General features: G+C 42.3%; 1 protein-coding gene across 2 annotated transcripts in view; it reads left to right on the plus strand.

The window, feature by feature from the left end:
- The window catches only part of NAPSA (napsin A aspartic peptidase), a 776,864-nt gene that overhangs the window by 612,732 nt on the left and 137,032 nt on the right, over positions 1 to 27,100 (plus strand). For both annotated transcript variants that reach the window (XM_044059077.1, XM_044059078.1), the window contains one exon: positions 2,096 to 2,218. In XM_044059077.1, the coding sequence (XP_043915012.1) occupies positions 2,096 to 2,218 (123 nt within the window). The remainder of the gene's footprint in view (positions 1 to 2,095; positions 2,219 to 27,100) is intronic.

Below are 27,100 nucleotides of genomic sequence, written 5' to 3' on the forward strand. Positions count from 1 at the left end.
CCCAGGAGTTTAGTAGCTGGGGACTCTGTCCCACAGGTTGAAGAGCAAATGGAGTAAACTACTTCAGATAAAGAAGTTATGTACTCACCATAATGTTCCGAGTAGTTGCACTTCATTTGTCTTCAACTGTCCCTCCCTCCTTCCCCCGGACCTTGGTGCATGATCAGCCTTTGGGCTGCAGTATAGGTCACAAGTATATCTTTCAAGTCGGGTTCTCAGTAGAAGTTCAGCAAACTCAGTCTGGGGATGGAAGGCAATGGAGGTGTATTATGGGTAAGGGGAGGGGTTTGGAGCTCGGAGCTGATGCTAGCAAAGTTGCCGGCTCGGATCCGATATGGATCTGTAACCCACAGGTTGAAGACAAATGAAGTGCAACTACTCAGATAGAACGTTATGGTGAGTACATAACTTCTTTTTTTCTTACACTCAGCCATTGCAAAATTCAACAAAACCAATACTTTAGTTTAGAGCTTGCATTGGCTTCAGGTCACTTACTGGATCAGCTTTAAAATCTTGATTTTGGTGTATTTGCCCTTACATGATTTGAGGTCCACTTATCTGCAGGAGCTTAATTCTGCCATAGTTTCCCCGCACTTTGTTGCACTGTGCCTCCCAGGTGCTTTAGGGGACTTCTGCTGTTTTGCTTATTGATCCCTCACATATAGAACCTACTCTCTGAGAGGGTGTCTGTTATTAAAATGCTTCTGCAGATAATTCAGGATATTTTTATCCAAGTTGTCTTTTGATGAGAATATGGTTGATAGGTTGTATGTGGTCTTCTAATTGCCCAGGATTGAATCTGCTGTGCAATCCATATTAAATTTGTTTCAGTTTTTTTTCATCATCTTTTATTATTCTTGGTAGAAGTGTCCTCAGCCGTTGTTGGCTTTATATTTCATTACTATCATGTGCTTACATTTTACTTGGGTTTTATTGTATTTTATGAAATTGTTTTGATGCATGTTTATTTCATTGTTATTGGCGTTTGCCATTAAAGCAGACTAACAAAACTGAAGTTTCAATAAAGTGAATGTTTTTAGCTGAACTGGTCTTGGAAGATGGACAGCTATGTACATTTGCTAAGACACTTTTTTGACAAGTGGGTTCCCAGAACATGAAATCATTAATATTTCTATTATCTCAAAAAGGTTTAATTGTAACATTTGACTACAAATAACCAAATTCAAAACTTAAGTACTGTTCTTCATAGTGAGCTCTTCCCAATTAAAAAAATCAGAACAAAAAAAAAACACAAATGTGAGCCCATTCTAATGTACGATTTGTTTTTCAGTGTACTTCTCCACAACTGTGTGAGGATCAAAGGTTCTGAGCTACAAGTTTTAGCATACCAGTTTTTGCCTTTATGATTTTATCTACCTTAATGCCATTACAGAAGACTGTCCATATGCTCAGGCAGTGTCAAACACACCAGCTGATCTACTGACCAAAACATCAAGGAATGAATATGTAATGCTAATGCTCAGTGATGTTCTCTAATTCCATTTATTTGTACCGTACTCAAGATCAAAATTATGCTAAACAAATTTTACAAAGTAGAGCCTGCAGTAACTCTAGGATCTTCTGCAGATCTACTTTGTTTTCTGATTCCTGTCTTCTACCACCCTTAAAGCAGGGGATTGAGGTCCATCTAAGTGTGTCGTATGACATATTTTCCATTTTTCTAATAGGCGTGACCTTATGAAACTGTCTGCTTCGTTAACTTAGAATCTGGTAAATCTTTGATAATATGATGTCAGGTTTCTTTAAAATAACATTCTTCATGTAAAATTCCCAAGAACTGAGTCTAGAAGTAAATGTTAATTTTTTAAGAACTGTAGGGATGCAGAGTTCAGCAAAGAGTTTTTCTTTTTTGAGATGAAACCTGTGTCCTGGTAAAATAATTTGTGGCAAGTTTGTATCAAATTGTGCTATGTTTTTTAGTAACATTATTTGCTTTTAAATGTAATCATTTTAGATTGTTAGAAATGTGCTATAAAATGTCCGTTGTGATTTTACTTTGACTTAGTGACAGTGTTCCTAAGTTGTTAGCTGCACCTTTTTGTCTGTCTGTAATTTATCACTATTTCTTCACAAGGGATCCTTCAGCTCAGCCAGGAGGGGAACTACTGCTTGGCGGCACTGACCCAAAGTATTACACAGGAGAAATTGATTACTACAATGTCACACGGCAGGCGTACTGGCAAATCAAAGCAGATGGGTATGTAATTTATAAGGAAATGTTCTCATATTCTCATCAAAAGGCATACTTGAGATTTTCAAAATGTGATCATTAACTCTTATGTGTGTGTGTGTATATATATATATATATATATATATATATATATATATATATATATATATATATATTATATATGCATTTTGTGTGTGTGTGTATATATATATATATATATATATATATATATATATATATATATATATATATATATATATATATAGATGTATGTGTGTGTATATATACATACATATATGTGTGTATATATATATATATATATATATATATATATATTTGTGTGTGTGTGTGTATATGTATGCATATATATATATATATATATATATATATATATATATATATACATATCTATATATATATATATATATATATATATATATATATATATCTATATGTGTGTGTTTATATTTATATATAATGTGTGTGTGTATGTATAATTTCCCCTTTGCCAAGTTGGCACACAGTCCGAGCTAGATTGGCTTTTCACTGGCGCTAAACTGACTGATTAACCTGCCTCCCATATTGTATGTAATTTTAACTTCACTATGCACCAGTATTGTGACGCCAAGCATTTTGCATTAAGGGCAGTGTTAGGTTTTTGGGGACTGTATGTGATACTCTCTTCTACAGTTTTGTGATGTTTTGTTAGAAACTTAAGGATCTCATTATGTGTTTTTGTAAGTTGTCTACTTTCTATTTGGGGAAGCAGTAGAGAGTTTTGTCTTCTGATCTGCATTATGTGCTTTTTGTGCTGATGCTAATAATAGTGTTAAGTAATGGAGTATTTTTGATAAGCATTTGAGCATTGTGCATTTCTAATGCTGCTTGACATGTACATCATCTGTAAAGTCCTTAAGGAGAGCTTGTGAGCTTGTATAGTATTTTAACTCTAGGTTAAATTGTAAACTAAATTTATGATGCATATTTTTATATTTTTGTAGTTAGTTTGCCAGACTAGATATGCAGCATTTTTTTCCAAACCTAAAGGTATTAAATACATTAGGACTGGTTTACTGTAGGGGTAGTAATCAAGCTGGGAACATAGCAATGTGTAGCCTAGTAATACATACAGGTATTTGTTATGTATAATAAATTAGTACTGCCTAAAGCAAAGACCGTATTCTCAAAGCATCCAAAATTGATCTTGAAATACAATTGTTGGTTACTACCAGTGAAGCTATGCCATTACAAAAAAATTATTTGCTTGCCTAGACTTACCATGCGCCAAACAGAAGATGGATGGCTGGTTCCTGCTTTAACTGAACCAGCCAATCACTTGAATTTTCATTTGAAAAGACAGTAAACAACTCCCTGATTGTAGAAAACTAGCTAGTCCTTTGCTTGATTGATACATATGGGAAAAATGTCTGGCTGATTAAATTGCTGCTTTCTTTCGTAAAAGTTTCATGTGGAATAATTAGAAGATAAACACAAAAAAAAAGTGTTAGTGTTGTTTCATGCACTGTTTAGTGAAGATTCCAGTACCCCTTGTTCCTAAGTTACAAATGGTGCTGTTAGCCCCAGCCTAATCAACTTGCTCTGCGAGTCTTAGAAACTCCTTGAATCTGCATTGTCTTCCATAGTCCATCTAATTTCCCATCATTGTTTCAGACAAATCCTATTAGCATCCATCCTCTCGGTCAAGGATTGATGTTCTTCGTGTTTCACTGTTGCAGTCATCACACTTTGGTTATCCTGCCTGCAGGTAGGCCTCAGTCGGCTCGAATACCAGAGTCTTAGTATTTCTGCGTCGGATGCTGTCGCTTCTTCCATGACGTCAGGTCGTCAGGGGTATAAAACAGGCAGCCGACGCCATTATATCAGTCTTTCTTGCCGTGGAGGAGCCCAAAGCAGAAGCAGTTCGCAAGTGCCTGTCAGCCACTTCTAGATATTTTTGTTTTTCGAGTTTCAAACCTGAAGTCTTCTAAAGCTAAGTACCCCATTGAGGATCCTTTTTTCTTGCTCTAACTGATGTCAGAAGAAGTTAACAATTGTCTTGCCTGTGGAAAGCAAATACCTCACAGAGATTTTCATTCTTCCTGTGTCACCTGTTTAGGCCCAGACCATGACGTCCCTCGCTGTAGGTTTTGTGCCTTGTTTAATGCCCGTACCATTCGTCTTTGGGCTATTTTTGTCACTAAATTCTTTCGCTCCCATTCTTCGTATTCCGAAATGGCTTCGATAAGCCATCCGACTACAAATCTTCCAAAAAAACGTAAAGATAAAGACAGAGACAGACCACATAGGCCGGTACTCAGTGAGGTGCCTTTGCAGCCCCTGATGCCCGCTTCTGTGGGTCATCTTCTGAGACCCATTTGGAGTCCAGTAGGCCATGAGATGCTTCTTCGATTATGGAACCAGTGGATGTCTCTACCTTGGATGGGTCCGGAGCTGCTGTGCAGGCTCTGGCTTCTGAGGGTGTTTTCCGTCCTACCGATGTTCGAATTAAACCGAAGACTTTGTTTTTAGCTAAAACTACCAAGTTTCTTAGGCCCAGAGTATGCACTACGCCTAGAAAACAGATGACCAAAGCACATGCTCAAGCTCCCATGCCACAAAAACAAATTCTTAGAATGGCTGAAGACCTTATTACGCTAATTAGGGGAAGCCAGCCTTCCCCTTCTAAGAGACAAAGAATTGAAGTTCCTTCTGATTCTACAGACCAGGAGACCAATGACTCTGACCCTTTTTATCAGGACATGCCCTTATCAGCTTATGAGGATTCAGATGCAGAGGAATCCATTCCCTCTCCCTCCCCTCCAGAGAACTTTTCTTTTGGTGAAACCTTGCATACTTTAAGAGAGCATTTCCACTGGGAATTCCAAGACTACTCTCAGTCCAAAAAGAGACTTGGAGAATTTTTAGAGTTGCCTCAGCACAGGCTTCTAGCTATACCCCCTGTCTTGGATGTTGTAGATGATTTTATGGAATCCAGTCTTGCTCCAGACCCATTACCCCCAGCCCCTAGGAAACCTGACAAGGTACTACAGAGAACCTGATTCCCACAAGTTTCTTTTCAAGAATCATACTGCTGATCCAGAGATCATTTCCCAGGGATCTAAAGGTATTAAGGTTACTACAGCCAAAAACCCTACCCCTTCGGACAGGGATTCCAGAGCTTTAGACAGATTGGGTAAGAAGGTATATATCTCTGCAACTCTTGCTATCAGGGCATTAAATTACCAGTGTCGCATGCTGAAGTACCAGCAACATATTATGGAACTAATTAAACAAAAAATGGTATTTCCAGATTGTGCAGAAAATAAAGATTTACAAGAGCTAATGCATTCTGCAAACCAAGTTAATAAGCATAATTTGCACTGTGGCTTTGATGCCTTAGAAGCATCTTGCAGGGCTGCAGTCCCTGGTTCTGTACTGAGAAGGCATGCTTGGCTGAAGGAGCAAACCTTGCCAGATCATGTCAAATCCAAATTACTAGACACTCCTTTAAATAAGGACTGTTTGTTTGGCACCAAAGCAGAAGAAGTTCTTAAAAAGATGGAAGAAAAAGCTAACTATATGCAAACTGTTAAAGAATTCTTACAAGTGCAACCACCTAGATTCAGTAGGCATTGCCCTTCAAAACACTGGTCCTTTCCAGCCCCTTCCAGGCCTTCCCAGACAAGACCCAGGTGAAACAGGCCACCCAGACTACAGTCTCTGGGTATGCAGAGATCTAAGCAATGGAGTTCCCCCACCCCAAAAACAGGGAGTGGTAAGCAGCCCCCCTATGGAAAAAGTTCACAGTGACTTTTCAGTTCTACTTACCAGCTCTGCCCAACTGCTTGTGCCCCTAGGAGGAAAACTTGCCCTTCATGCAAAAAACTGGATGTCCATCAGTCAGAACCGATGGGTCCTCAACATTGTATCCCAGGGGTACAAATTCTACTTCCATTCACTGCCAACCCCAAGAGGGTTTCCAGACCTTCCTCCAAACCAGTGGCCAGTGGCTCAAAAGCAAGTACATTCCCTGCTCATTATCAGAACTGTTCAACCTGTTCCAGTAGATCAAAGGGGTCAGGGTTTCTACTCCAGACTTTTCCTGGTGCCCGGAAAAGAAGGCTCTTGACGCCCAATCATGGATCTTTCAATTATCAACACCTTTCTGGTGGGCCCGAAATTCAAGATGCTTACCCTGCATCAGGTTCTCTCTGTGCTAGCCAAGGATGCCTGGTTAGTCTCTCTAGACTTAAAAGAAGCTTATCTGCACATCCCCATAAGGGAGTCATGCAGGAAATATCTACGTTTCAGGGCAGGGTCTATGCACTATCAGTTTCCTGCACTTCCCTTTGGCTTATATACTGCGCCCAGAGTATTTACAAAATGCCTGGCTCCAGCCATTGCATACTGCAGGCAGAGAAATATCAAAATGTACCCATACTTGGATGACTGCCTGATTCAGGTGGACAGTCAGGAATTGCTGATGCAGCACCTGGCATTTGTAAAAAGCCTTCACACTTCATTGGGGTTAAACCATCAAACACCATCAACGAAAATAAATCTCAACTGGTACCCAGTCAAAAGATTGTATTCCTGGGAGCAAGCTTGGACACAACTTCCCAGATGGCATTTCTCACTTCAGAAAAAACGGTCTAAATGACAGACTACTTCAAACAAATGGCCTCCAGAACCCAGCTATCTGCAAGGAAAATACTGCAAGCCCTAGGGTTCATGGCCTCATTTATTCTACTAATTCCATATGCAAGACTGCATATGAGAAAACTTCAATGGTACTTAATCAGTCTTTGGTGCCAGCATTCTCGAAAAAGTAATTCCTATCATACCTTGTCTAAGGACAGAGTTCTTCTGGTGGGCAGAGGCATGCAACCACAACACGGGACTGCATTTCACTCAACCCCACGCCGCCCAAACCCTGACAACAGACGCATCAGACTATGCATGGGAGGGCTCACATCACAGGCAAATGCATTCAGGGCCAATGGATCCCAAGCCAGATTCTCCTGCACATCAATCAAAAAGAGATGCTAGCTGTACAGAATGCTCTGACAGCTTTCAAATACCTAATCCTTCCAGGACAGCTGCTGATTAAAACAGACCACACCACAGTTATGTGGTATATAAACAAGTGGGGGGGGGGGCATTCTTACCCACTCTGTAGGTTAGCCATGGCCCTGTGGAACACAGCCTTGAGCAACCAAGTCTGTCTACAAGCTCAATCCCTGCCAGGCAAACAAAATTCACTGGCTACTTAAGCAGAGATCTCCTAGACCCAAACAAGTGGAAATTAGAGCCCAACACTTTCAACCTTCTGATCCAGAGGTGGGGGACACCAGAGGTGGATCTCTTTGCCTCCCCCAAGAACCACCAGTTAAGCAAGTACTGCACCAAGAACCCTCACTGCAGGGCCTGGAAGGAGGATGCCCTATCCTTTCAATGGAAGAAACTCTCAATCTATGCCTTTCCCCCTCTGCCCCTTCTCTCAAGAGTACTAAAGATAAAACATGACAGGCCAAGGGCAAATCTGGTTGCCCCAGACTGGCCACGCCAGCGCTGGTACCCACTCCTGCACACCCTGGCACCAACATCAGACTCTTACCTTGCTGTCTCAGCAGGAGGGACAGATTTTGCATCCACAAATGCAAACCCTAAACCTTACAGCTTGGCTTATCCTTGAGTACCCCACCAGCAACCCTGAGCAAACAGGTGCTGGATGTCATTCATGAAGCCAGAAGGCCTAGTACTAGGAAATCCTATGCTGAAAAGTGGTAAAGATGTTGTTCTTGGACTCGTCTAAAGGAAAGGACACAACAGTGCCCTCCTGACCTCTAAGCCTGGATTACCTAGCAGAGCTACTCCACAGAGACCTATCCTTCTCCTCCACCTTTATTTTCTCACCCTCTCATCAAACAGTTCCTGCGAGGGGCTAACAACTTAAGGCCCCCAAGGAGGGCACCCACCCCTGCCTGGGACCTTAACTTTGTACTGGAAAAGCTCACGCTTACCCCTTTTGAACCTGCTGCTTCAGCAGAGTGAAAATTCCTCTCGGAAAACAGCCTTACTTTTAGCCGTAACTTCAGCTAGAAGGGTGTCTGAGTTACAGGCACTAATGGCTGTGGAACCCTTTATTATTTTCCATGCGGACAGGGTTTCCCTCCGGACTAACCCGTCCTTTATGCCTAAGGTGTGGTATCCAGTGTGGCTCAAAACCAATCCATCCACTTGCCAACCTTCTTTCCTAACCCTCAGAATAAAGGTGAAAGGATCCAGCACTCTTTGGATGTGCACAGAAAGTTCAGATTCTACCTCGATAGGTCTAATCCTTTCAGAAAATCTGACAAGCTGCTACTCAGCTTTGCTTCAGGAGCAGAGAGAGTAAGGCCATTTCAAAACAAACCCTTTCCAAATGGATAGCACACTGCATCCATTTCTGCTACAAGCACCATGGAAAACCAACCCCTCAGGGGGTCAAAACACATTTTACTAGGGCTTTTGAACCTGCTGCTTCAGCAGAGTTAAAATTCCTCTCTTGGAAAACAGCCTTACTTCTAGCCAACACTTCAGCAAGAAGAGTGTCTGAGTTACAGGCACTAATGGCTGGGGAACCCTTCATTATCTTCCTCTCTGACAGGGTTTCCCTCAGGTCTAATCCATCATTTTTGCCAAAGGTGGTATCCAGCGTGGCTTTAAACCAATCCATTCATTTGTCAACCTTTTTTCCTAATCCTCAGAATAAAGGGGAAAGGATCCTGCACTCCTTGGACATACACAGACAGCTTGGATTCTACCTTGACAGGACAAAACTCTTCAGAAAATCTGACCAGCTGCTAGTCAGCTTTGCTACAGGGGCAGAGGGCAAGGCCATTTCAAAGCAAACCATTTCCAAATGGATAGCACACTGCATCCATTTCTGCTACAAACACCATGGAAAACCTACCCCACAGGGGATCAGAACTCATTCCACTAGGGCTACCTCAACCTCTACAGCATTTCTCAGGGGAGTCCCTACCAGGGACATCTTGGAAGCTGCAACCTGGAGTTCTGTACACAACTTCACCAAGCACTACCACATACCTATCTTTTTTCTAAATCCAGAGCTGAATTTTCTACAGCAGTCTTGCAAGGCCTGCTAGCAAGCCCTAACACTTCTTGACTGCCTCCACCCTTCTTCAGCTTTGGGAATCAACCTAAGTGTGATGACTGCAACAGTGAAACACGAAGAACATAGTACAGTTGCGTACACTTACCATAAATGTAGATGCTCGAGTGTATTCACTGTTGCAGTCTTGGTTTCCCTCCCTCCAGCCCCCTGGTCCTTTATAAACTTTCTACCTATCTGTTTTTTGGCCATATTTTATGGCAGGGGTGTTTACTTTGTACTGGAGTTGTTCCACACCATGTAATAGCTTCCTATTTTGGGAGCTCCTGACATTCGGGGCAATAAAAACTGATGTAATGGCGTCGGTTGCATGTTTTATACCCCTGACGACCTGATGTCATGGAAGAAGTGACAGCATCCGATGCAGATATACTAAGACTCTGGTATTCGGGCCGTCTGAGGGCTACCTGCAGGCAGGATAACCCAAGTGTGACGACTGCAACAGTGAATACACTCGAACATCTACATTTATGGTAAGTGTACACAACTGTACTTTTCTTATTCCCAGCTTCCAGTTGCACATATCAGTTTCTAAGTCACTGGATGGTTGCCATCTGAACTTCATTCAGACCTTTTCTTCCTAATTGTCTTACTTCCACATTACTGCTTTGGGACTATTTTATTTTTTTCATCACATATTCTGTGTTGCCCTAAACACATCTTTGTTGCCAGGTGTTGAACAGAGACGATCAGACTTACCAGCTGGATTTTCAGGCAAGATATAAGCATTACAAACTAAAGCTTAGACAAGTCGAAGAGTACCTTCCAGGTGACCATATCGGTTGGGATTTTTGTCTACGGTCAGATGAATTTGCTTTTTTTTCCAGTGGAATACAGATGTTTGTAAGGCACATTACACTGCTACAGTTATAATGTTAAATTGGTATGTGTGTGTTTGTTTATGATATGTGTTATACTGTCTGGTATTTTTTCCAAATGTAATTATTTGTCAGTGCAGGTATTGCATGCCAAACTGTCCTTTAACCCATTATATATGGACATAATGTATTTAAGTCGGCACAGTTTTTTTCTGTTTAAGTGATGCAAATTTCATGATGAGTTTACTTAATTCTCAGTTATGCTTCACAAAGAAAATGAATGCAGCTGTTCGTTATTCTGCTATCAATGACTCCTTTGGCCATCTTGACTGTATTTTGTCATGTTTCTGATACTAATGAACTGTTGCTCTTTCACAGTTCACATTTATAGGGATGCTGTTTGGTGTTCTTGAAGTCACAATGTTGTGTGTGGTGGAAGTTAATTAAATTTACAGACCACAGTGTAGATTTCCATTTTAAACTGCAGTTGCTGGAAGTGTTCAGCATGGCTCTTGTGTCCACACTGCTGATGAGTCATAGTAGTAGTTTGATGGAGTGGCAGAGAGAGAAGTAGGAAAAAGTTGGTGGCTATGGAGATAGTCACCAGGGTTGGTACTTGTTAGAACAGGTTAGGTTGTGGCTAAGATGGTCAGAAAGGCATAGAGTGCCTTCATGTGGTAGGTCACATTGAAGCAAATGATTTAGTACAGGGCAGTAAGGAGGAAGCGGCAGGTATGAGGATGGTGTAGGTATAAGAAGCTGGGAAATGGATGGCATTCTCAGTTTCCAGAGCTGTCAGGGGCAGAAGGAGCTGGAACAATTCAGCTGCTGTCTGACCAGTGAGAGGGGGAGAGGATTGTGAGGACATAGAGTAGACATCAGACAACTGGGAACAGTGTTGCAAAGTGCATCAAGAAAACTATATTTTAACTGTTTCACCCCATACTTAAAAGGGTCAAAAAGAGAGGAATATGGAAAGATGAAAAAAAAATGGTATAGGAATTCTGGACCAAGGGGACGACAGCTATCCATAAGGAAAGCAGGTATGATAATGCTATGCAATGCAGGAAATTTTGGAATGAAAATGAGTGAGTATGGGTAATAGAAGTCAAGACGATCAACAAAAAAGAATGGGATATCCAAGTCCCAGGCACAGACATTTTAGAAGTGACAGAGGGACTAGTGGAGAAGGTGTGTCAGTATATCTGAAAGACAAAAAAACTAGACGTCCGTGTGATATGTAAAAAAGCCACACCGGGTATATGTAACTGTTAATTTTTGTTTGGATTTTTATTTTGTTTGTTTAGCACATTTGACAAATCCCTAACAAAGTAAACTAAAACAAAATGATGGAGCTAGTTTCTCTAAGTATATATTTTGTCTGCAGATTACATATTTGTAACTGAAGCCTATGTATTGTCTCAAGTTAAAGCTCTGCAGTCATTGAAGTGCACCATGAGAAAGTATTCAGCAGCCGTGTAATAGTCTGAATCCTGTTTGCAGCTACATTCATCTAAATATGATGAAACCATTCCAGTTGAACAATCGTGCTTTTGTAGATTCACCGGAGATTACTAGGCTAACGGCTCAAGAGCCCTTACAAACCTAGCCAGTTTTACCCAGATTTTACCGAACTTTCCTATCCCTAGAGGGAAGATAAGAGTCAGTAAGCAAGGTTTTGACAATTGTTACAGTATGCTTCTGTCCATAAGGGACATGAGCTCCACCCCAGGAGTGAATTTGCCAATCCATTGGTCCAGATTAACATTGAAAATGATCAGGGAAGGGCTCTGCTTCACACAAATAGGAAGCCTAATCCTGAGGAGGGGCAATCTCTGGGACACATCTCTCTCTCCAGCATGATTTGTTCATGTCAGAGATCAGGTTTAGAGTTTTGGATTGCCTAATACTGAGGAGGGGCAATCTCTGGGACACATCTCTCTCTCCAGCATGATTTATTCATGTCAGAGACCAGGTTTAGAGCCTTGGATTGGGTAACCCTCGTGCAGTTAGTTTTGGGAATATGCAACATTTTTATCGGGGCTGGGTCAGAGACTGACATGTAGGTTATGCATAGATCGCCCATCAGTAATTAGTATGAAATTGAATACAGTGATAGAGCTTGTACTCAGTCTGGATATGACATGTTAGTTATGTTATGTATTTTTTGTGAGAATCTTCTGAAGATGCTCCAGCTGTTGCAGGTGCCTGGTGAGGTACATGCCAAAGGGTGCATTGTACTCTATTATTGGTCTGATGTGGGCCGAGTACAGTGGTACTGTGACATCCTTAGATCTGGATGCCATGTCTTTACTTATAAACTGAGCCACATAGAAGGATTTCCTCACCACCATGGACATGTGATAGTCAAAGTTTAGATTTGCTATCTGAATACCCAGGTATATCGTCACTGGGTCTACTCTTAGGGGGCTGCAATCAATGTATTTTGCAGGGGTATTTGATTTTGCAAAGAGTATTATTATGCACTTCTTTGCATTTAGTTTGAGGCCATGGCTCTAACACCAATCATTAGTTGTGTCAGTCCTTTCGGTAGGATATCAGTATTGTTTGGGGAGTCAGTGATTGCCCCCAGCTTGCAGTCATCAGCAGACTTGGTCAACCAAAGGCCATTTGCATATGCCTTGAAATTTGAGAAGTATATCCCAAACAGGAAGGAGCCCAGCACTGAGACCTGTGGGTACTTTTACTGGTGACTGGCCTCTTGCTGGATGTGGATTCCCCCACTACAGTAACGTGTCCTATCCTTGAGCCATTTGGCTATCCATCTGGTGCCGTAGACGTTTATGCTCAATTTTGTGAGATTATCTGAAATAGCCAAGTGGGGTATTGTAAGATGCCTTTGGCCAGGTCAAGGTAGGTGGTATGCACTCACTCACTCTCATCCATGGCCTTGGTGACTTTCTCAAAGAAGTCCACCACATTGAGAAGGCAGGACCTGACCTTGATGAAGCCAACCTGAGTCAGATCTAGAGTCTGGAGATTTCCTATGTCATTGTTGATGAGATCCATGATTGTCCTTTCCATAGCCTTGCATATGAGGCTTATCAGACTTATGGTTCAGTAGTTTCTTGGGTGCGTTGATGCCACCCCCTTGTACAGAGGGATAACCGTTGCTGTTCTTCACTGTACTGGGACAAAGCTTGGTTGGTGACTGTGGTTAAATAGAGATGCTCTTCGTGTTTCACTGTTGCAGTCATCACATTTGGGTTATCTGCCTGCAGGTAGCCCTCAGTCGGCCTGGATACCAGACTCTTGGGATTTTTGTGTCTGATGCTGTCGCCTCTTCCATGACGTCAGGTTGTCAGGGGTATAAAACATGCAACCGATGCCATTACATCAGCTTTTCTTGCCGTGCGGGAGCCTAAAGCAGAAGCAGTTCACAAGTGCCGGTCAGCTGCTACCTCAAATTTTCGTTTTTCGAGTTTCAAACCTGACGTCTGCTAAAGCTAAGTACCCTGTTGGGGATAATGCCGATGTCAGAAAACATTAACAGTTGTCTTGACTGTGGAAAGCAAATACCTCACAGAGATTTTCATTCTTACTGCGTCATCACCTGTTTAGGCCCAGACCACGATGTTCCTCACTGTTGGTTTTGTGCCTTGTTCAACGCCCGAACTATTCCTCGTTGAGCTATCTTTGTCACTAAATTCTTTCGCTGTCGTTCTCCTTATTTCAAAATGGCTTCGTTAAGCTATCCGACTACCGATATTCTGAAACGACGCAAGGATAAAGACGGAGACAGACTGCATAGGTCCATACCTGCCAACAACACTTCCGTTAAGCTAGTTGCCAGTCCGCCGGTACTCAGTGAGGTGCTTTCGCAGCCCCTGATACCCGCTTCTACAGATTCGCAGGCCTCTACTGAGACCCATTCGGAGTCATGCCGTGAGATGCTTCTTCGACTATGGAACCTGTGGATGGGTCTGGAGCCGCTGTGCAGGCTCCAGCTTCTGAGGGTATATTCAGAACTTCCGATGTTCGTATTAATCCAACTACTTTGTTTTTTACTAAAATTACCGAATTTCTCAGGCCCAGAGTTCACACTACACCTAGGAAACTGATGACCAAAGTGCATTCTCAAGTTCCCATGCCTCAGAAACAAATGCTTAGAATGGCTGAAGACCTTATTACTTTAATTAGGGGAAGCCAGCCTTCCCCGTCTAAAAGACAAAGAATTGATTTTCCTTCTGATTCTGCAGACCATGAGTCCAATGACTCTGACCTGTCTGATTACCAGGACATACCCTTATCCACCTATGAGGATTCAGATGCAGAGGATTCCATTCCCTCTTCCTCCCCTCCAGAGGACTTTTCTTTCAGTGAAACCTTGTATACCCCAAGAGAGCATTTCCACTAGGAATGCCAGGACTACTCTCAGTCCAAAAAGAAACCCAGGGAATTTTTAGACTTGCCTCAGCACAGGCCTCTAGCTATAGCCCCATGTCCTGGATATTGTAGATGATGTCTTCATGGAATCTAGTTTTACCCCCGATACCTTACCTCCAGCTCCTAGAAAACCTGATAGGTGCTACAGAGTACCTGACACACACAAATTTCTCTTTAAAAATCCTACTGCAGAGCCAAAGACCATTTCCCAGGGACCTAAAGGTATTAAGGCTACTACAGCCAAAAATCCTACCCTTTTGGAAAGGGATTCTAGGGCTTTAGACAGATGGGGTAAGAAGGTATATACCTCTGCTACTCTTTCCATCAGGGCTATAAATTGCCAGTTTCACATGTTAAAGTACCAGCAGCGTATTATGGAATTAATTAAACAAAAAATGTTGTTGATTCCTGATTGTGCAGAAAATAAAGATTTACAAGAGTTAATGCATTCTGCAAACCAAGTTGGTAAACATACTGTGCAGTGTGGTTTTGTTGCATTTGAAGCATCTTGCAGGGCTGCTGTCACTGGGTCTGTTCTGAGAAGACATGCGTGGCTGAAGGAACAAATCTTGCCAGACCATGTCAAAGCAAAATTACTAGATGCTCCATTAAACCAAAAATGTTTGTTTGGCACAAAAGCAGAAGAAGTTCTTAAAAAGATGGAGGAAAAAGCTAAATCTATGCAAACAGTTAAAGATTTCTTACAGGTACAGCCACCTAGATTCAGTAGGCATTGGCCTTCAAAAAAACTGGCCCTTTCCAGTGTCTCCCAGGCCTTCTCAGCCCAAACCCAGGGGCAAAAGACCACAAAGACTATACAGTCTCAGGGTATGCACAGATCTAAACAATGGAGTGCTCCCACCTCAAAAACAGGGAGTGGTAAGCCGCCCTCTTATGGAAAAAGTTCACAATGACTTGTCCTTCATCCTTCCCAGCCATGCTCAAGTATTTTCAACCCTAGGAGGAAAACTCGCCCTGCATGCAGAAAACTAGGAATGCATTACCCAGGACCGATGGGTCTTAAACATTGTATCCCAGGGATACAGATTCTACTTCCACTCACTGCCAACCCCAAGTGGATTGCCAGACCTTCTTCCAAACCAGTGGGCAGAATCCCAAAAGCAAGTACATTCTCTTCTCAGTATCAGGGCTATTCAACCTGTTCCAACAGAGCAAAGGGGACAGGGTTTCTACTCCAGACTGTTTCTGGTGCCCAGAAAAGAGAATTCTTGGCACCCTGTTCTAGATCTGTCAATTCTCAACACCTTCCGGGTGGTACCAAGGTTCAAAATGCTTACACTCCAACAGCTGCTTCCTATGCTAGCCAAGGACTCCTGGCTGGTCACCCTAGACGTAAAAGAAGCTTATCTGCATATCCCCATAAAGGAATCATGCAGGAAATATCTATGTTTCAGGGCAGACTCTATGCACTATCAGTTCTCTGCACTTCCCTTTGGCTTATCTACTGCTCCCAGGGTATTCACAAAGTGCCTGGCTCCAGCCATTGCATACTGCAGGCAAAGAAACATTCAAATTTACCCATACTTGGACGATTGCGTGATTCAGGCAAACAGTCAGGAATTGCTGCATCAGCACTTGACATTTGTAAAGAGACTCCTAACTTCTCTGGGGTATACCACCAACGAAAAGAAATCACATCTGGTGCCCAGCCAAAAAATTGTATTCCTGGGAGCAAAGAAACTGTTCAGTCCAAACAAGCACCCAAATAAGAGATGGAACGCTGAGGAACGATATAATATTAGCCAAAATAATTTATTAACGCTGTCACTACAATTCTGCGTTTTCGTATAGAACACTTCTTCAGATAAATTCAAATGCTGCAAATGCTATTTAAATACTCTGACGAACATCAAATAACAAACCTCATTGGATATCCAATAATATTTAAAATGATACTATCATTTTCAAAATTGTCAAGGATATAAATGAATGGAAAATCAACAATATCACATCAAAATCTTTAAAACAATAATAGTACATATATATATTTATAACAAACCTCTGTTAATAAAAAATTAGTTAAAAAATGGTTAAAAAATGTATGTTATACATTTGTTCATGTTGAAGGAAATTATTGGTATACCTATGCCCTCTAGTGGTACATGATAAAATGACATTAATAATTATTACAATTTGGCTGATCTAAGTTTTAAAACGGGTATAATAGACAACATTTAATTTAAACCGGGATTCCTGTTGGCCTCTAACGTGATTTGCCAAAACAGTTCCCTGTATTCCAGTTTTGCCTCCCACATACCTCCCCTAATTTCCCTAGGAACAATTTCAAGAACAAAAAAGAAAAATATAGATTGTGGACAGGTCATCTTGTGACGAAATAATGCATTTCTAGAGTTGGCCTTATTTATCTCATAATAATGTTCGTAAATCCTGGTCCTAAGTTTCCGTTCCGTCTTCCCTACTTAAAATGAATTACAAATTTTGCATGTAGCTAAATAAACTAAACCTGAGCTCTTACAATTTGCATGCACCTTGTTCATGATATTCCTATTCCTACTAGGGATTTCAATAGAAAATGCAAATAAGAATTAGAAAAAGTTTGTTTCCTAAAAATTTTTTGGATTTCACATACAATATTGACCATGATACTTTACATTTTTTGGATATCAGTGTTTCAAAGGAAATGGGTAGTTTTAGTTCAAAATTTTTAGGAAACAAACTTTTTCTAATTCTTATTTGCATTTTAATAGTGGTCACCCTTATTTTCAGAAGAAAAATCTTATTAAGGGTCAACTGGTAAGGATTAGTCAGATGACATCAAAGGACACAGAATTTATAGTCGAAAGCAAAAAGGTCTGTGAAATGTTCAAAAGTAGGGGTTATCCAACAGACCTTATATGCCAGGTAGAAAGAGAGGTTTCTGAAGGTAGAAAAGGTAGGTTTGGACCTATTTTAGGAACAGACCTGGTTAACCTTCCTATAACTAAAGATCCAATTCCAAGAAAAGATGAAAAAGACCCTAAAGGGACATACATTTTTGATTATAATGGAGACTCTAACATTATAAAAAGAATAGTGAACAGGGAATGGGATAGATTTCAACAAATTTCTGATATTGATCCTAAAGTGTTAGGGCCTTTACATTTTATATATAGACGGGATTTGAATTTTAAGAACATGTTTGAATTTGGAAATAGAAAAACTAACACCAGTTGCCGTTTAAAATATGGCACATACAAGTGTGGGATGTGTTCTCAATGTTTCTTTATAGTGAAAGCTCCTTCTATTGAAATCCCTAGTAGGAATAGGAATATCACGAACAAGGTGCATGCAAATTGTAATAGCTCAGGTTTAGTTTATTTAGCTACATGCAAAGTTTGTAATTCATTTTAAGTAGGGAAGACGGAACGGAAACTTAGGACCAGGATTTACGAACATTATTATGAGATAAATAAGGCCAACTCTAGAAATGCATTATTTCGTCACAAGATGACCTGTCCACAATCTATATTTTTCTTTTTTGTTCTTGAAATTGTTCCTAGGGAAATTAGGGGAGGTATGTGGGAGGCAAAACTGGAATACAGGGAACTGTTTTGGCAAATCACGTTAGAGGCCAACAGGAATCCCGGTTTAAATTAAATGTTGTCTATTATACCTGTTTTAAAACTTAGATCAGCTAAATTGTAATAATTATTAATGTCATTTTATCATGTACCACTAGAGGGCATAGGTATACCAATAATTTCCTTCAACATGAACAAATGTATAACATACATTTTTTAACCATTTTTTAACAATTTTTTTATTAACAGAGGTTTGTTATAAATATATATATGTACTGTTATTGTTTTATAGAAGATTTTGATGTGATATTGTTGATTTTCCATTCATTTATATCCTTGACAATTTTGAAAATTATAGTATCATTTTAAATATTATTGGATATCCAATGAGGTTTGTTATTTGATGTTCGTCATAGTATTTAAATAGCATTTGCAGCATTTGAATTTATCTGAAGAAGTGTTCTATACGAAAATGCAGAATTGTAGTGACAACGTTAATAAATTATTTTGGCTAATATTATATTGTTCCTCAGCGTTCCATCTCTTATTTGGGTGCTTGTTTGGACTGAACAGTTTCTTTGGTTTCCTTTGTGCTTGCCATATTGTGAAATTCCTGGGAGCAAGCTTGAACACGACTTCCCAGATGGCATTCCTCACTCCAGAAAAGCAGGTTTATTTGACAAATTACTTCATACTATTGACCACCCAAACCCAGCTATCTGCAAGAAAAATACTGCAAGTCCTAGAGTTCATGGCCTCATGCATTCTCCTAATTCCATATATAAGACTGCATATGAGGAAACTTCAGTGGTACTTAAAAAGTTTCTGGTGTCAGTATTCTCAGGACCTGGAAACCGTGATTCCTATCATTCCTTGCCTAAAGACAGAGTTCCTTTGGTGGGCAGAGGCCTGCAACCATAACAAGAGACTCCCTTTCACTCAACCCACCGCCGCCAAAACCCTGACAACAGACGCATCAGACTATGCATGGGGGGCTCACATGGCAGGCAAATGCATTCAAGGCAAATGGAGCCCAGGACAAATGTGCCTGCATATCAATCAAAAAGAAATGTTAGCTGTACAGAATGCACTGACAGCCTTCAAATACCTTATCCTTCCAGGATAACTCTTGATAAAGGCAGACAACACCACAGTTATGTGGTACATAAACAAGTAGGGAGGAACTCATTCCTACCCACTTTGCAGATTAGCCATGGCTCTGTGGAACACAGCCTTGAGCAACCAAGTGCGCCTGCAAGCTCAGTTCCTGCCAGGCAAGCACAATTCACTGTCAGACGACTTAATCAGAAATCTAATGGACTCACACGAGTGGAAACTGGAACCCAACTCATTCAAGCTGATAATCCACAAGTGGGGGACACCAAAGGTGGACCTCTTTGCTTCCCCCCGAAGTCATCAGTTGAGCAAATTTTGCACCAGAACTCCCCACAGCTAAGCATGGAAAGTGGCTGCCCTATCCTTTACATGGAAAAACCTCTCAATCTGTGCCTTTCCCCCCTCTGCCCCTTCTCTCGAAAGTAATGCTCAAGATCAAACAGGACAGGCCAAGGACAATCCGTATTGCACCAGACTGGCCACGCCAGCACTGGTACCCACTTTTACGCAGTCTGACAACAGTGCCACCCCGGCACCTGCGTCAGACCCCCTGTCTGCTGTCCCAGCAGGAGGGCCAGATTTTGCATCCTCTGCTGCAAACCCTGAACCTAGCAGCCTGGCTTATTCCCTGAATACATCACCAGCAACCTCTGCAAACAGGTGCTGGATGTTATCCTTGAGGCCAGGAGGCCTAGTACTAGGAAATCCTATTCAGAAAAGTGGAAAAGATGCTGTTCTTGGAGCCAGTCTCAGGGAAAGGGCACAGCCGGGCCCACCTTACCTCAAATCCTAGATTATCTAGCAGAACTGCTCCACAAAGGCCTATCCTTCTCATCAGTTAAGATTCATGCCTATGCCATCTCAGCTCATTACAGTACTGAGCCACCCCTCTTCTCTCACCCTCTGGGCAAACAGTTCCGGAGTGCAGCTAACAATTTAAGACCCCAGAGGAGAGCTCCCACTCCTGCCTGGGACCTTAACTTTGTACTAGAGAAGCTCACACTTGCCCCTTTTGAGCCTTCTGCTACAGCAGAGTTAAAATTCCTCTCTTGGAAAACAGCTTTACTTCTTGCCATCACTTCAGTAAGAAGAGTGTCTGAGTTACAGGCCCTTATGGCTGTGGAACCCTTCATTATCTTCCATGCGGACAGGGTTTCCTTCAGGACTAACCCATCATTTATGTCCAAGGTGGTGTCCACTTTGGCTTTAAACCAATCCATTCATTTACCAACCTTTTTTCTTAATCCTCAGAATAAAGGGGAAAGGATCCTGCACTCCTTGGACGTGCATAGACAACTTAGGTTCTACCTTGACAGGACTAAACCTTTCAGAAAATCTGACTAGATGCTAGTCAGCTTTGCTATAGGGGCAGAGAGCAAGGCCATTTCAAAGCAAACCATCTCCAAATGGATAACACACTGCATCCATTTCTGCTACAAACACCATGGAAAACCTACCCCACAGGGGATCAGAACCCATTCCACTAGGGCTAACTTAACATCTACAGCATTTCTCAGGGGAGTCCCTACCAGCGACATCCTGGAAGCTGCAACCTGGAGTTCAGTACACACCTTCACCAAGCATTACCACTTACCTATCTTTTCTAAATCCAGATCTGGATTTGCTACAGCAGTCTTACAAAGCCTGCTAGCCAGCCCTAATACTTCTTGACTGCCTCCACCCTTCCTCAGCTTTGGGCTTTGGGAATCAACCCAAATGTGATGACTGCAACAGTGAAACATGAAGCACATAGTACAGTTGTGTACACTTACCATAAATGTAGATGTTCAAGAGTATTCACTATTGCAGTCCTGGTTACCCTCCCTCCAGCCCCCTGACTTTTCTATGCTTTCTACCTATTCTCTTTTTTGGCCATATGGCAGTGGTATTTACTTTTTACTGGAGGTGTTCCACACCATGTAATTGCTTCCTATTTTGGGGGCTTCTGACATCTGGGGCAAGAAAAACTGATGTAATGGTGTCGGCTGCATGTTTTATACCCTTGATGACCTGACGTCATGGAAGAGGCGACAGCATCCGATGCAAAAATCCCAAGACTCTGGTATTCGGGCTGACTGAGGGCTACCTGCAGGCAGATAACCACTGCAACAGTGAATACACTTGAACAGCTACACTTATGGTAAGTGTACATAACTGTACTATCCGAGTAGGTCGGATAGGTCATGTTTCAAGCTGTTTAATAGGCACCCTGGGATTCCATCAGGGACAGTTGATGCTGTGTTTTAGCTTTTGAGAGTGCATTTGACAACCTGTTCTTTTGTGATAACATGCAAAGGAATGGTAGGGGACTGGAGGAGATGAAATCTGAGCTGAATTTATCAGCCAGCATGTTTGTAGTTTCTTCTGGTCAAGTATAGGTAGTACCATCTACAGCCAAAGCAGCACATTGTTGAGTGTTTCCCTTCAGATTTCAGACATAACTAAAAAATGCTTTATGGTTATCCTTTGCTTAGGAGGCTATTATAGTCTCGTATTTAGCTTTTGAAGACTTGAATAGTTGCCTGTTGAGACTAAGTGATTTTTTTTCTCCATTGTGCACCTTCCCTCTTACTTCTAGACACCTTCCCTCTTACTTCTAGACAGGAACTTCTTCCCTCTGTTGTATAGTCTGTTTATGCTGGGGTCCATCAGGGTATCTTGTTTTTCCGGCTAGACCTCTGTTTAGTTCCGTCAGGTACTGCCATTTCTATGCATTTAAGTGGTTGTACAGGGCAATCTTGTATACTTCTGCATAGACCTCTGTGTTTTTGGGGTTAGGAGGAGCTTTAAAATCATGCTATCGCTTAATAGAAGGTAATTTGCCTTGGTAAAATTTTCTTTAGGGTTTTAGGGTTTAATGGGGTTTCTGCCATTACATTTGTTTTAAAGGAGATTGATTTATGATCCAGTCTTACCAATGAGAACATTACGTGTAGTTGGGGTGAAATGCTCCCCCATGTTTGTGAGTACTATGTCAAGAATATTTGAGCCTCCTAGTGGGAGTCCAGACCAGCTGTTTTAGGGCATCTGCATTGACAAAGTCCAGCAATGTCTGAGCCTGCATGTTAGTAGTCATGTATGTTTCCCAGTTTACAGAGGAGTAGTTAAGATCTCCAGTGAGTAGTGTGTTGGACTGAATGTTAACTGATCTAAACCTTGTCATCACAATGAACAAAACATGCTGGAGGGATAGGTTCCTGACCCAGAGACTCCCCATACTCTGGAATAGACTGCCCATACATGTCAAGCAGAGCGCCTCATTGGCCCTCTTCAGAAGGATCCTTGATGATTGGATGGGAGATGGGAAATTCACCCGGGGATCATGTCAGTCGCCCTGCTAGACAGGGGCCCAGAGAAGTACATATTGTGGGAAGAAATATCCAGGGAATTGTTGTGGCCAGGCTTGCATAGGCCCTAGGGCCGATAGCCTAGTACCAACCTATGATTCTAGTAACTTCAGGTATGCAGAGTGATTTTCATGGATCATGAGTGGGGGCCTGTAGCCAGCGCTGATATGGTGGGAGATTTTGCCTCTGGTCAGCTGGACATGAAGTAGCTCAAGCGAGTTACACTGCTTGATAAATCTTTAGGTGTGATTGTTTTTTATACAAGCAGAAACACCTCCTCCTTTTGTTTTTTTTTCCTTTTCAGAGGGTGGTCTGAATCTGTGATAGGCATTGTAGCCTTGCAATGCCAGGGTGTTTTCCACAGCCTTGAACCACATCTCTGTAACTGCACAGAGATCATCATTCTCCAGGGCAAGGAGAGCTTCCAGGGAGTGCATTTTCTTAAGACTGGTAGTATTGAGCAGCAGCACCTTCAGCTTGGCATTAGAAGACTGTGTTACATTGGTAGGTCTGTTGGTTTGGCACTGCCTAAAAATGGCACTGTGGGGGTGGCTAATACCTTGGCCGTTAGTCAAAAGCTAAGTGGCAACAGGTGCAGACTATCTCTAGCAAAGCAGCATGGTCTGTCAGTCGTCATCTCGGGCAGACAAGTAATGAACCCCCTTGGAATGGCACCAGCAGCTAAGCCAATTATTGAAGTCACTTATTTTCTGTTTGTATTCTCAGCTAGAGCGTCTTCTGTGTGGAGACATGCGTGAATCGGCGTACCTTCGTTGAAGGTTGTGCGTCAGAGCTGGCAACTCGACACATAAAAATCTACTGCCAATCATTAGCAGACCGGAGTTCTGCTGTGGCAACCCCTAACCAGGAAAAGCCGAAAGATACAACAACAACATTGTGGTATCATTCTTGGTGAGGGTAGAATGCGGCTCAAGGTGAGACTCAAACCCACCTGTGTCAGGTATTCAGAGCGGTCCCTCATGTCTCTCTTCATAGTCCAGGGAGGTATGTCTCTGGTCATTTACATCCACATGTACTAGGACTGAGTCACATTGGTACTTGCAGTTGAGTGTCCTGAGTGCTTGTTTGATCTGGAGAATCCTGTCCCCTGACGAGCAACTGACTTAATCTTGTCTTTATCCAGTCTAGTGAGGGGGGGCATCTGAGTGTCTCATGATGTAGTCTCCTGTGATCAGGATGTTTGAATGTGTGGTGTTTTCCCTTGGGGGCTTGCTTGTGGAGACGCTGTAATGTTTATTTTTATGTGTATTGGTTGGTGTTGGCTTGGTTTTGTTTGCATGTGGTTTCTGATGGCAGAGTATGGGAGAACTCTGAGGTTTTGCCAAGTTATTTGTGAATACCTCCACATATGTGGGTTTGTGTCAAGACCTTATTTAATGAGGGAAATGATGTGTGTGCAGACAACCTGTTTGTTGTTTATTTTGTCAGAATGTGTGAGTCGTGTCTCAGTTTTCTTAGTGTAACTTCATCTCTTACATACTGTGTTTGTTTCAGGATTAAGTTGTTGTCAGTATACATGACACTTGCTGCATTGCCTCAGGATGCCCATGTCCCCTGGTCTGGCCACTCCATGGTTTCAGTTTCTTTTACTGTGGGTTTAACCAGGGAGAAGAGTGGGTAGATTTGACTAGACTGGGATGATAGCACACAAACAAAGAATGGGTACTATACTCATTGTGAACTGCAGCTGTTCATCAATGTGATGCTGCTCTGCAGGCAATTCAGATCCTGCTAGAGCAGCAGGAGACTGGGGAGGTTGCCTTGCAGAGACCGTTATTCTGTTCTGTAAGTGATTGTGTGTGTACAGGGTACTGCTAACTGCTGCTGTGCAGAGAGCAGCCTAGTGCAAACACTGGGCATATACAGAGTCAGAAAAACAAATTTTACAACAGCAAGCCCTACAGACCAATTAGGAAAATATGTAATAAGCTGTCATCTGGCAGCTCCCAACTCAGATGGGTATGCTGCAGCACACCTGTGCCATAAGAGTGCAGTCAGAAAATCCTCTTAATGTAAAAATGCTGGTTTTGGAGCTCAGGTGCAGGGAAATCACACACTTCAGATACTAGAGTCCTGTAAAACTAGCAGACACAATGTAATTAAGTACTACAGCAGCAGTGGAAACAGTTTAGCTTCGAAACACTCCTAAAGTATGAGAAATGTAACAAATAATGCAATGTTCTTATGATATACAGTAAAAATAATCAGCAGAAGTACAAAATTGTTCTTTAAGGCTTGACAAAATTGTGTTTTACCTTCTCTAATGTGATTGCTCATCTCTGTCAAGCAGCTGTCCATAGAAAAAAATGAAAAAAATGCGATTTTGTTCACTTATGTGTTGGGAGGCACCCAATCACAGCTCCCTACAGTGTGTCAGCTGAACCCCTGTTATTGTAGTAGTTTGCAAGTGCTAAGTCACAGCTCCCTGCAGTGCGGAAGCTGATCCCGTTATTGCAGTAGTTCTCGAGTGTTAATGCCACTTTAAACTGTATAATATTTCACTCTGCATCTCTGATTACAGCACTGTGAAATTACATTTATTAAAAGTGGAGTAATTACCCTGTTTTCTATTGTCTGCCTTGTCCAGCAACTACTGGTCATCATGCAGGCTAGCGGCAGGCAACAGCCTGTCAGGTGAGACTGGATATTTCCTGTCACTGACATGCTTTCTTTTGATGTCCTTCAAGGATGCATCTGCAGTCCTTACAAATGGGTTGTCCTGTCGTCAGGCAGCCCTTCGGTCGGCCGGATTCCAAAGTCTGAGTCTGGCCTCGGCTGGTGTCGCACTTCACCCGACGTCATAGCTGCAGTTATTCGGGTATAAAGGCATCAGCCGACGCCATTTTCCTCCGTCTTTCTTGCCGCGTGGCGCCCGAAGCAGAAGCTGTTCGCAAGTGCCGGTCGATCAGATCCAGAGATTACTACTACCGAATACTACTTCGAAGACTTCTAAAAAGCTAAGTACCCCGTTGGGGACTCTTTCTTGCCTCAGCCGATGTCAGAGAAAGTGAATAACTGTTTATCTTGTGGGAAACAAATACCTCATAAAGATTTCCACTCCTACTGTATACATTGTTTAGGCCCAGACCACGACGTAGCAGCTTGTCTAGCCTGCGCTTCTTTTAACCGACGGACGCTTAGATGCCGGTCGGAGTTTGCTGAACAAATTTTCGGCTCTGATTTTGCCTACATTATGCCGTCGGATCCTCAGACAACGCAAATTTCCAAGAAACGAAAAGAAAAGGACCGACACTCGCGGTCCGCGGTCTCGGCCGAAACCGCGATTAAGCAAACCGCGAGTGTCTCTGTTTTGGCCGAAACCGAGCAAGCGGTTCTTTCTCCAGCCGAAACCATGCCTTCTACCGAGGCCTCTTCTAACCTGGTAGAATCAGCTTCTGAAATCCAGCCTTCTGTTGCGGTTTCTCAGGAATTATCAGACACAATTCCCCTGGATATTTCAACCCCTGCACGTGGAGCTGCTAGGCCTCCTGCAGCCATGTCTATTAAGGCCTTTGCCAGGGCTAAAGCAGCCAAAGCTTCAATAACTGTGCCTGCCAAACCCCCCTCACACAGGCCCAGCACTAGCTCTCATATGCTTTCTTTGGCTGAGGATTTAATTTCTTTAATTCGTGGATCCCAGCCTCATCCAGACAGGTCCTCTCCCACCTCCAGAAAAGAGACCTAGAGCAGAGCCCCCTGAACCAGTATCCACTGATGGTTCCTCTGATGAATCAGAACATACAGACCTTCCTGAGGCTTCTTATTCTCCTTACGAAGACTCTGATGCTGAAGAGTCCATTCCTTCAGCCACTCCACCTGAGGAATTTTCCTTTGGGGAAACCTTGCATGCTATGAGGGAACAATTTCAGTGGCAGGGCCAAGATTTCTCAGACTCCAGAAAAGGCTTAGAACCTTTCTACATTTGCCACAACATAGGCCTTTAGCTATCCCTCCAGTTCTTTCTGTTGTAGATGATGCTTTTAATGATGCTTGCACTGCTCCTGATTCATTACCTCCGGCTCCTGCTAAGCCCGATAGGTTCTACAGGGTCCCGGACACTCATCACCATTTATACAAGGCTCCTTTTGCAGATCCAGAGACTATCGCCCAGGGCCCTAAAGCTGTAGCTGCTACTTCTACTAAAACCCCTCCCTCTGAAAGGGAATCCAGGTCCTTAGAGAGATGGGGTAAAAAAGTTTACACTTCTGCTACCTTGTCAGCTAGGGCTTTGAACTGCCAATTTCATATGATTCAATATCAAGAGTTTATGCTTGACCAGTTAACTAAAAGCTTTCCTCTGAAGAATCTTTAGATAAAAATATGTTCAAGAAATGGTACATAACATACAGCAGGTTAGTAACCATTCTTTAAAATGTGGCTATGATGCACTGGAGGCTTCCTTTAGATCAGCCATGACTGGCACAGTCATCAGGAGACATGCATGGTTGAAAGAACAGGCATTACCAGACCATGTCAAATCA

Source organism: Protopterus annectens, chromosome 17.part0 (assembly GCF_019279795.1).
Source record: "Protopterus annectens isolate FY-2018-M chromosome 17.part0, PAN1.0, whole genome shotgun sequence".
In the NCBI taxonomy this organism is placed as follows: Eukaryota; Metazoa; Chordata; order Ceratodontiformes; family Protopteridae; genus Protopterus; species Protopterus annectens.